Below are 11,707 nucleotides of genomic sequence, written 5' to 3' on the forward strand. Positions count from 1 at the left end.
ACCTTGAAATTGTCGCACATTATTGATTCATTATACTCTTTAATATTCTCAATACCCACAAGTACGTAAATAGTTGCTCTCGTAAAAATGAGAGCTTCCAATTCAATATGTACTAATTACAATCCCACTGCATTTGCAAGCTAATCGTCAACCATGTTTCTTGGGGATAAATTCAACTGATATAATAATTCATCAGAGACTAGTTTTAAAAGTACGGTGAAATACACATTTGATTTCCCTAAGATACATTATATACATTGTATTAATCTGTTATTTCTATTACACAAATTTTATCAAGAGGACAACCATTTAAGGCACTGTATATTGAACTATAAAATTGGTAGGAGTTGGGAGATGATGGGATAATATCAGTCCACTCTTTGTCAACCAACTCCACATATGAATTTGGCTTCGAGATCGTATGGAATTGGAGTTTATCCATCTCTTCTGTCAACCTCTTCATCGAACTATTAGAGAAAATCATGTCATAACTTTCTTCTGAACCTTCAGTATCTTCAAAAATTTGCAACCCAATCTCAGCCTTGCACGAGTTAACATATCCAAGAAGTAGTGCATTTCCAAGGACATTATTTTGGCCAACACTACATACCTGAAAGCAACAAGTTCAAAATTATTATCACAATCACAGGGTAATGCTGCATTTATCTACACATACAAGGATCGCAAACACAATACTCATAGAGTGTTCAAATGCTAGATAACATCTAAATATCAGACTCAGCCTAGCTATGGTCTTCCCATGTAAGAGAAGCAAAATGGGAATGACCATCTTTCGTGTCTAGCCGTAACAGCTTCAAATACTTTGCAAGTCTAACAGTTTTTGGCATCTATATATGCATTGTGTGATCTTTCAATATGTCCTATCACCAAAGAAAAAACGTTACCTATGTGCTTTAGCATCTCATTCCTCATGACCATTCAAAACATTAATAATGCAGTTGTTACAGAATGGGAAACATGCCCCGCAATGGTCATCCTCCAAACAAAATCATAAAGAAATATCTAACCTCAATGTACTTCACATCCATTTTATTCAGAATCTCCGGAATGCCATGTGTTGAAAGCAAGCTAATAACACCCCCAGATCCAACTGGCACTTGCAGTATTTCCCATGGTGACTTCATCAAAATTTTGCACCTGCTCGGTTCTTCATAAGAACTATTAACAACTGGAAGCTTCTCCTCTTCCAAAAACCACACCTGGGAGCAGAGAAACATTTCAAAAGCAACTTACACAAGTAGAAACGAACAGGAAATTGAAAACTAGAGATAATTCTCTACTTTCAGCTCAAACCTAGCAAAAGACACATTATTACAAACATGCAAGTGGCTAGGACACAAAGTTTTGTCTGCAAGGACAGAAATCTGTGCTTCTCTTAGGATATCAACTTCTCAGGTGCACATATCAATTACGTTAGATTTGAACCATGAACCAAGTTCATGGATTTAAAACTTCGGTACATGTAGTCATTTGCCTAGGTTGAACTCTAAAGCATAATTCCCATGCTCCAATTCTTTCAGGACATGGCAGACTAACTGATTCTAACTCATAAGGCTATTAATACAATTTTCTTGCCATAATATGACTGCTAAAGCATTCTACTGCAATAGTATACTATATCCTCATAAATCGGGAAAGAAAATACAGCATAAATACACATTTGAATACTACTGCTAGTAAGTAATCAAACACAGAAAATCTATACATGTATGAAAGAGAGAGAGAGAGTCTCCAAGGGATAACTCAACATGTATGCTCACCTTGTCAGTATCAAACCCAAAGTAATCATTATCTGAGAACAGCTTTTTCAAAGACCGGATTTCTTGCATTGGGCAAACCAAAACCAAAGGCACAAATGCACGGTCTTCCATCTGCAACGAATGCATGTTTGTTAGACCATGTTTTAAAATCACCAAAGACAGCTAATCACATAATGCCAAGTATGAAAATCCTTTTATCATTACCATAAAATATGTCATGCTAAAGCATTTAAATAATTAAATGTAGCATTTATAATTAAGACGACTAACATTTATTCCCAATTTAGTTGGAGTCAAATGTAGTAAACATTTAAGTCAACAGAAAATTTATCATAAGCTCACATCAGGGTAAATGAGGAGAGCTTTATCAATGAGAGTTTAAGAATAAGTAGCACCTTCAAAAAACTCTGATCATCTGAAAGTGATTTCTGAAGCAAGGAAAAGGCCAAATCCTCACTGTTTTTAGTGTCAACGACATCAGGGCTATGGCTTGTTCCATTCTTGTCAACCTCATTCACCACTAAAACAATACCTACTTTGCCTGTAGACAAAAGATTCAGCCCTTTGTCTTGCATATCGAAATATGCGGTCAAACTCTCTTCAGTTGCACAAGGAGTGAGGCACTTCTTTGATAGCTTCAAAGACCTTTGTATTAGCTTCGTTCTTGTGGCACTGATTAACTCAGTTATGCCCCATCTGAGTCAAGCAGATCAAAACTATAGGTTACTACATCTGATCCCAAATACCAAGTCTAGAGAGAAGCTGCAAATTGCTTCCACTGAAGTTTATGTTTAATGAACTAGCCTAGTGTCTTGTCACAGTCCAATAACATATTGTTGGAATTAACAGCACATATGGACATAAACTGAAAGACTATAAAACCAGTCAGTTGTAAAAGAAGGTGTTCATACTCTTTTCAGATCAAACTTCTAAAAAGCATTGTATGTGCAATACATACACTAATCAGGGGGTGATCAAAGAAAAGCAGAGTAAAACTTTTCTACTCAACATCAAGAGCACGTTAGTCGGTTTAGTGCTTTAAATTCAATAGGCCCCAAAATGGCTTCAGATGAATATATCAAATAGCTGCACTCACATATTCTCCAATTCCTCTGCAAACCAAAATGTCAAGAAAAAATGTATCCATGTTTAGTGTTAAAAAAAATAAACCTCTGGAAGGATATCCCTATATTTTGTAGTGCCTGCTGAAGCAATTTAGAATTTACACCAACAATCTGATCTGCCAGTGAACTCCTTTGGGGCTTTTCCCCATATCTTAATCCATCAAACACATGTTTTTGCTCCATCTCACACAATTTCTTTTTTGCTGCTATAAGGCGTCTTTGAAACTTTTTCCTTTCTTTCCATTCCTGCAGTAAATCAAAAGATGACTTAGCTACATACAATTACCAACCAATGTATCACATGCTTCAACGTTTACTAGGATACACAAAAGGGAGTCTGCCAAACCAAAGGATTATGCATTCACTTAGCCACAATAGTCTGCTTTTGAAAAGGAAAGTTAGTAAACAAAGGCCAAACTAAAAGGATCATGCATCAATAATAACCCTATAATATCCAAAAAGTACCACAACTACCAAACTGATATGAGCCTTATACATATTTATGACCAAACTCTCCCATCATATCCATTTTCCAACTCCAATCCCATCTTAATACCAAAATCATTTCATTAATTTAATTATACAAAAAATACATAGGAAAATGACAGTCACTTCTTATAAGTTCAATCCTAACAACAGGATACCTGCAGGAAAAAGAATAAGTTTAAGAAGTAATTAACATATTTATTAAGACACAAAAAGGAAGCAAGATCCAACTTTACAGATATCCCGAGAGCATATGATACATAATGACACATCAAAAAGCTGAAGAATAAACTAAAACAACATACTGAAGGCTTTACTAGAAAACATAAAAGTTATAATAGAAACACAAAGATACTATTGGTTTCAAACAAGTTGCTTTCTCTAAAACTGAGAGACTATGGAAATTGCCAAATATAACATTAAAAATGAATCACACAGTATACAAGAAAACGTAGAGCAGACTGTAATGAGTCATTAAGTTTATCCTCTATGACTTGTTGGGAAAGGGAGGAATTTGAGGTGGAGAGGAAAATGGCAGGAGAATGTGGGTTCCATTAGAAACAAACTTGTGGGCCCCATTAATCATTTTCTTTCTTTCCCCATTGTCCTCCCTTCCAAACAAAGGCTTAGTTAATGCATCAAGTAGAGTATAAAGGAGTATGCCTCACAAGCTGGCGTCTTTCTTTCTTGGACCTCTCATCAGATCGTATGTTTAACTTAAGAAGTCCTTTTGGGGGTGTAATCCACATTTCTCTTTTGGTCATATCCACATCTGGAACAATTGCTTCAACAAATGGTACCCACACCAGGGGACTGGATACCCCTGTTTCTGCTGTCATTAACTTCTCAGTCCCCTCAGGCACACCCTCAGTTGGGCAGAGCATGACCTGTAAAAGGTCACCCGCTCCACTATCAAAAACATTAACAACAGTTCCCACACATTGGCCAGTTTCCTGGAAGAAAAAGTATAATTGATTGAAGTCAGCACTCAGGAATTACATAAATTGATGGAATTATTAATATAAATGAAAAAAGTTAACATGGATATTTAAGCAGTGGCCACATTTTCTTAAAAACAGAATATAAACCACAGGGGGAAAAAAGGAAACTAATTGCTGAACATGAAAATGACATTTCGAGCAAGTAGATTGCAGGAGAAGGACAGCATATAAAGGCAATGGATCTTTAAGTGCCGCAGTCTTTTACAAGTTGTTTGCTTTATGAACAAGAAAAAAGGAGAGAGAGAGAAATCATAGATAATAAATAAAAGGAACTTTCAGAAATTTAACAGCCCTAGAGCATAAAAGATTTCCTTAGCAGAATGAGAGATATGGTTCCATGAAATGTTCAAACCTTAAGAATCACTCTCATGCCAACAAGATCGCGAGTGTAAAAGTCTCCTTCTTCTAACTCCGGCCTATCATCTTCTCTCACAAGAAGAGTCGACCCAACAAGTTGCCTAGCCTGAAACATACAAAATTTCACTTTTATGAACACACATTGAATCATATAAATACAGTGAAATTCATAATCTATTTCAAGGTGATTTCCTTAAGAAAACCTACCAAAAGTGTCAATTTTCCATAAAATTGATGCAAAAATCAAGTAAAATTTGCTAGGACAGCCTAAGTTTTTCTGGTAGGGATCATTTTTGAGTTAGGCCGAGCAAGTTAGGATCAATATTCCCAAGACACATCATCAACGTAGCACTCCCAGAACTACCCAATAACATGGCAAACTTTAAGTAGAGGAAAGAAAAAGTTCTCCGAACATTTTACAACATATATCATAGTAACAACCAAAATCCTAACTAGTTTGGAAAAAGAAATTCAGAACTCATTTGAATATCACTAGCAATTGTTTCTCCATAGATACCCTTAAAGTATTTTCTTTAGCGTAAACTGCAATTCTGTGGCTTCCACTCACAATCAGATTATAGAACAAGATTTAATAAGTAATGGTCAGCATATTGGAATTCATTCTTCAACAGATTTTATTCTTCAGTTTGAATTCAATTACCAATTATGATTCATGATCTTATGATTTGATATAATACAAGCATGTTTTTAAGGTTCCAAAACATTCATATAAGGAGAAAAGGATTTGTTCAAGCCACATGCCAAGAGATTACACAGGAAACGAGATACCTACAACAAGAAGTCAACAACAGTGGCAGCGGGATATATTACCAACAGATGGCTCACTAGATAACTAAAGAAATTATAAATACTCTATGGTCTTCTCAACAATGCCATCTCTACACATTATGCATATTCAATATAGCTAATCAATATAGAGAAAACAAGAAAGAAGAGCAAAGACATAAGCCAATAAAACATTAAGACATAACAGTCATCTTCCTCAGCTCACCTGCTCCACTGTGTCAATTCCATCAAACCTAAGTATCCAACTCTTTTGTCCATGGTATCCTCTTCCTTCAATCAACTCAACTTCTTGAATCATATCTTTCCCAGAAATCTGCTGCCTTAACCATCTTCTCCCAGGCTAAAAAAAGAAACAAAAATTAAACTGGAACAATGACACGGAACTGCAAAATAACCATGACCATATGTAAAATATCATTATTTCTTTTTGCAACTTTGAAATCATCTTAGGCTTAAAACACACATACACCACCAAATTACAACCATTATGCATAATTACACAAGACAAATTACTTTGTTTAGTAAGTTTTGAAGCCATGTACCACCTGGGAAAATCTCAATTCAGGAAAATCAGTACTGGGTTTCACACAAATTTCTCCTTGAAGCCCATGAACACTAGATAAGTATCCAACTTCAACAAATTCTAATTCATTCTTTGCAGTTTCAATAACAATCTCTTGAGTAGCTGCAAAAAGCAGCAAACAAAATCAATTATGCAAATCCAATAACAAAAATTAACAGTTATAAGAAAGATATTAAGCAACGTGCAATCAACATAATAAAAGAAACAAAGTTTTCTATATGTATATGTATGCATGAATAAAGAGAGAGAAAGAGAGAGTGCCAGTGCAGTGAAGAGTATTGGAAGGTAATCTTGAAGGTAAAACTGTTGGAGAAAGTCTGCTTCGAAATGGCGGGAGAAGTGAATTATGAGAAGATGGGATTGTTGAATAGAAGAGAAGTGAAGTATAAGAAGAAGAAGTAGCTCCTTGCAGCAGCAGCATCATCGTTATACTCTTGCAGAGAAGCTCAAGTTTTGTATTAATATTAAGAAGCACTAAAGTGTACAAACTTTTGCAGCGCAGTGTACAAGTACTACGAGCTGATTCAGTTTAGATTTTTTTATCTTCAGAAAAGGGTCAAATATGACCCCTATTTTTTATTTTTTTTTAACTTGAAAATATGACCCTATTGTACACCCTTTTGTGACATTAGCTCCTCGTATACCCTCCGCTAGACTGTAATTGAACCAAACCGAGCCAAATATCAATAATTTCAGGCTTGATTTGTTTAATTCTGACAGAAGCTCGAGCTTTTATAATGGAACTCAAGCTCGACTTGTTTGAAAATAATTAGGCTCGAAAATAACTAGAGCTTGGTTCGTTACTAGCTCGGTTCGGCGAATAGCTCGAGCTTGGTTTGAAATTTGATTCATTAAGTGGTTGCATAATAAGAAAAGTTCGAGTTCGAGCTCGTTAAATATAATTCGAGCTCGAGCTCAAGCTCATACTCGTTAAACATTTTTTAACAATTAAGTTATTCAATTGCAACATCTAAAAATATAATAAAAAATAATGAAAGTATCAAATTTAGCAAAACAAATAAAAAAATTAAATTTACAATAAAAATAATCAAAATCAGCTTTTAAAAATATAGCAAAACATGCAAAAAAAAAAACTTATTACTAAAACCTCATAAAGATTGAAAGTAAAAACCATCGGTGCATAAAAATTGCAAGAAAACCATACTAAACATATCACAAATTTGTATTAACTTAAAAAATATATAAACCAGCCCCGCTATTTCATTTTCTAATAGCACTCACCTTTTAATGAATAATATTTATAAAATTTAAAATAAGTTTTAAAATATAAAATAGTTGAAATGTGATATAATAAAGTAGCTAAAAATTTTTTATAATAATATATTAACTTATATAAATTACAGTCTTGATTTATTTTAGCTTAATTTTTAATTTAATTTCCATTTAAAAATATAAACATAAATTCAATCTAAAGTTTTAATTAAATTAAGATTTTCTCAAAGAAATCGTATGATCCAACACCGACACTCCACTCTATTGACTCAAAAATTCGAGTTAGACGAATATGAGATATCTAATAAGCGAAGTGTATGAAATTGAAAAAAAAAAAACTTTATGTTAAGGTTAAGATATATAAGGTTTCGCAATACCACTGACTATATTCATTTAGATGCAATGTTTAATTTTTTATTTTCTACATTAATGTCTGGTTAGTCATGACCTATTATATACTAATTAATATTTTAATAATAAATAATTTTTATTAAATTAGTATAATTAAAGGATGCATTTAGGATATTTTTATTGTCATAAAAATGTAATTAAATTTTATAATACACAATAATTCATAAATAAAATAAAAATTATATTAATGAGTCAACTTTATTTTATCTAATTTGAAAAACACTCATTTTATTTAATTGTTATAGAATGTATATGTTATTATTTACAATAAACGAAAAGGATTGTTGCTGACACGAAAGCTGTCCGCCTGCAACCCAAGAAGTTGGCAAAGCCAACACAACATTAGTTAGAGTCGTCCCCTTCATTCTATGCTGACCTAGGCCGGGGGCTGGCTTATTTATTGTTTTTGTTGTAATTCTTACTAATAATAATAAATATATTTAAATATTATAGTTATATTATTATTATTATTATTATTTTGAATTCGAGTTCGAGCCGATAAATGAGCTTGCTCACAAGCCTACTTGTTGAACTTATAAACGAGCATGTTTATGAACTTTACAAATGAAAAGGACTATGAACGTGTTGGCAAGCTTTATAAATGAATTGAGCTCGAGTTCGAGCTCACGAGCCTGGTCGCGAGCCAATAAATGAGCAAGTTCGCAAGCTAACGAACCAAACTCTGTCAAGCTCGAGCTTCACTCGATAAAATTATCGAGTTCGAACTCAGCTCGTTTAAATTAACGAACGATCTCGAACGAGCTTTTTATCGATCCGAGCTCCGAATAGCTCGCGAGACGTTTGGTCCATTTACAGTCTTATGGATATGACTTAGTAATTAGTACAACTCTCTTTTTAATCATTTAGATAAATATAACCTACTAACTAATCCTTTTTTTTATCGGATAAACTATTGTTAAAAGCAAAATATATAATCAAAATTTTAAAACATTTAGTTTTATCTTATTAAATTTTCATATTTCTAAGTACTTTTAATTAAAATAAAATAAAAATCTAAAATCCAAAAAATTTATCACCGAATCCTAATGAAAATTTCAGAAATTTATTTATAGTGTTAATAAATTTTGGGTATTCTTCATATATAACTGGGGGAATTAAAAATAAATTTATTTTAAAATTTTAAAATAACTAAATATAATTATACAAAGTGTAAATTTAAAATATAGTTAGTAATTACTTTTTATTTTTGGCGTTATATTCTTAACTGATAAACGATGGGATAGGATATCAGGGCCCTTAAAAGCGTACCTGAGCTAGTGTTAGCGTACTAATAATTGAGCTAGCCCAGTAGTAGAAGTCCAACAAGCCCAATATTGCTAATCTTAATCAGAACCATTCATTCTTGACCGCGGATCTGAATTTTTTTTCCAGAACTGATAACATAACAAACCCTAAAAGACATGTCACCAAATACCATCTCGCGTATATAAAGGTGGAGCTAGATCTCATATTCTAGGCCTCCGCGGCGTAGCAGCGAAACCCTAACTTTCAGTGAGTTCTCACCTCTTGCTGTAGGGTTTGTCAATTCTTAATTTACGTAACTTGGAACTGACAAAACATATTGTTGTTAATTTTTTGTAGGAGGTAAGTAAAAAATGGCGGTGCCGTTGCTCTCTAAGAAGATCGTGAAGAAGAGAGTCAAGAAGTTTAAGAGGCCACAGAGTGACCGCAAGATCTCTGTCAAGGTATATATATAGCTCTTAGCTTCTAAAGATTACGACTTATTTCTTGTTTTTTTGAAGAGTTCAATTTGATAAAAGTTTCATTTATTAAAAAAAGGGCAATATTTGAACGTTGTTCTTATTCTTTTTTATGAAAATATGAATATGCATGTACTTTTAGACGAGGGAAATGATGATAAGTACTGTCGCCCCAGTCTTACTTGCATATAAATAGATGCAAGTTGGTGATTGACTTTTATTATCTGATTCCTATTATCTCTATCTTTATCTTGTTTTGCTTTGTTTTCTTTTTGAAAGAAAAAAATCTGAATTGGTTCAATGAAATGTATGTAGCCTGTATGATGATAAGCGATTGACGTCAATAACATTGTATTTATGTCATATGTATGTCATCTATATGTTATGTGTTATGTATATTTGGGTGTGTTGATTGTACTAGACTTACAAGGGTAATGATGATTCTGTTTGACACCCAGTCTTACTTCCTTGTTGAAGCTGGTGATAAATATTGACCTTTTATCTGATCCCTTTTAGCTTAACAAAGTATTTGGGTTTCTTCATGGTTTTTATTTTGCCTATTAAGTTAGAGATTTGTATTGTCTGAGTTGTTTCACTTTATTTGTGGGGATATGAAGATGCCATTTGACACCCAGTCTTACTTCCTTATGGAAGCTGGTGAGATTGTTTTATCTGATCCCAAACAACAAATGATGATCTTTTTTTTTAAAAAATACTGTCTTCTTTTTGTTTGTTATTATATGTTTTTTTGGCTTGGAGATGTTTATTTATAAAATCATAAGTTGAGTGTACATTGGGATATATGCAACGAGGTGTGATGATACTTACCCAGCATTTCTGCTATTGGATGATGAATATATATACATGCACTACCATCTGATCTCTGTTGCATATATTCTTAAAAGCTTTTTTCAATTGAATTTTTTTGTTACTTCTTTAGATAGCTGTAGTTGATTTTAAATTTTCTTTCTGCAATCAGTGATGCTAATTATGAATTAGTGCTGATTAACTGTGATGATCATACAAAAAATCACCATCTTTCGGCTGAGATTGCATATTTTGAAAAATCTTGGTCATGGTGTCTTTTAATTATTTGTTGAGTTCTGTTAGTAATTTGCCCATGGTATCTAATGTCCTGTCTTTGTATAGCTGGACATTTCGTTTTTAAGGGCAGAAACAAATTGTAAACAGGTCTTGCGACACAGTTAGCTGTTCTTCTATGGGCTTTCTGTTACATTTTCCCTGCTTACATCTCCTACTTGTATCATTTCCGTCCTTATTGATTTTCTCCTCCTTGTATTATTATAAAATCTTTTGAAGACAATTGAGTTTTGGGAATTGCTCATAATCTCTGCTCTAAATTCTAGATACTAATTTACATCCATAAGATTGCCATATTTAGTTATTTGTGACTGATTACTTTTGGGCAACTACATTAACAACAGGAAAACTGGCGTAGACCAAAGGGTATTGATTCTAGAGTTCGTAGAAAGTTCAAGGGATGTACTCTGATGCCCAATATTGGCTATGGCTCTGACAAAAAGACTCGCCATTATCTTCCAAATGGCTTCAAGAAATTTGTGGTCCACAATGTCCAAGAACTTGAACTCTTGATGATGCATAACAGGTAAACTATGGACTGTTTACATTGGATTAAAATTGTTTTGAGATCCGTTGTTTTCTTAACCCTCACAAGTGCATATGTTCGTTGTCATGCTCTGCAGGACTTACTGTGCTGAAATTGCACATGATGTCTCCACAAAGAAGAGAAAAGAAATTGTGGAGCGAGCTGCCCAGCTTGATGTTGTTGTAACCAACAAGCTTGCTAGGTTGCGCAGCCAGGAAGATGAATGAGCTGAGCCTAGAAATTTTGGTTGTGTAGGAGTGAGAATGGTCTAGTTTGCTTGTCAGTTTTGGATGTTTTCTTCTTATAATCAATGTAAACTTGGGTGATTTATATCATAATATGGAATATTCTTGTTATTCATATTAAAGTGTTTAGTGCTAGCATCTTATTGTTTTTAATGTTAAAAGAAATTTTGTGCACTTGCCTGCTACCAGTACAAATGTATATTTTGCAAAAACAGCTGAACTTGACATGCTAGGATTGCTGTCTTAGTATTTTCGTGATTTACGTTCTGTTAATTCTTCCTTATTTCTAAGCATCAAGAACCTACTTATTCCTTCCACTGCCTTTTAGACT

At 33.5% G+C, this 11,707-nt stretch overlaps 2 protein-coding genes and 4 non-coding genes across 7 annotated transcripts; 5 read left to right on the forward strand and 1 right to left on the reverse strand.

Annotated features, from left to right (window-relative positions):
• Positions 1-141: 141 nt before the first annotated feature.
• Positions 142-6,735, reverse strand: LOC8284029. Of its 2 annotated transcripts, none has more exons than XM_048374703.1 (10): positions 6,401-6,735; positions 6,099-6,241; positions 5,762-5,896; positions 4,745-4,855; positions 4,060-4,344; positions 2,952-3,151; positions 2,177-2,477; positions 1,782-1,892; positions 1,029-1,220; positions 142-610 (listed from the first exon to the last, which is right to left on the reverse strand). In XM_048374703.1, the coding sequence occupies exons 1-10, from the start codon at positions 6,561-6,563 to the stop codon at positions 263-265; spliced, it is 1,989 nt and encodes a 662-aa protein (XP_048230660.1). In that variant the 5' UTR covers positions 6,564-6,735; the 3' UTR covers positions 142-262. The 2 variants fall into 2 exon arrangements, with proteins under 2 accessions (XP_048230660.1, XP_015574939.2); XM_015719453.3 differs by having other exon boundaries at positions 6,102-6,241; positions 6,401-6,732.
• Positions 6,736-9,135: 2,400 nt separating this feature from the next.
• On the forward strand, positions 9,136-11,491 carry LOC8284030 (60S ribosomal protein L32-1). The gene is made up of 4 exons (XM_002519706.4): positions 9,136-9,295; positions 9,386-9,489; positions 10,950-11,131; positions 11,229-11,491. Exons 2-4 carry the CDS (start codon positions 9,400-9,402, stop codon positions 11,356-11,358), a joined length of 402 nt encoding a protein of 133 aa, XP_002519752.1. The 5' UTR covers positions 9,136-9,295; positions 9,386-9,399; the 3' UTR covers positions 11,359-11,491.
• LOC112534920 lies at positions 9,652-9,735 on the forward strand. The gene has a single exon (XR_003079145.1). It is a non-coding gene; the product is annotated as a small nucleolar RNA U31b (small nucleolar RNA).
• Positions 9,935-10,013, forward strand: LOC112534921. The gene has a single exon (XR_003079146.1). It is a non-coding gene; the product is annotated as a small nucleolar RNA U31b (small nucleolar RNA).
• Positions 10,312-10,390, forward strand: LOC112534918. The gene has a single exon (XR_003079143.1). It is a non-coding gene; the product is annotated as a small nucleolar RNA Z195/SNORD33/SNORD32 family (small nucleolar RNA).
• Positions 10,475-10,559, forward strand: LOC112534919. Its single transcript, XR_003079144.1, has one exon. It is a non-coding gene; the product is annotated as a small nucleolar RNA Z196/R39/R59 family (small nucleolar RNA).
• Positions 11,492-11,707: the final 216 nt, after the last annotated feature.

This window comes from Ricinus communis, chromosome 5, assembly GCF_019578655.1.
Source record: "Ricinus communis isolate WT05 ecotype wild-type chromosome 5, ASM1957865v1, whole genome shotgun sequence".
NCBI lineage: Eukaryota > Viridiplantae > Streptophyta > Magnoliopsida > Malpighiales > Euphorbiaceae > Ricinus > Ricinus communis.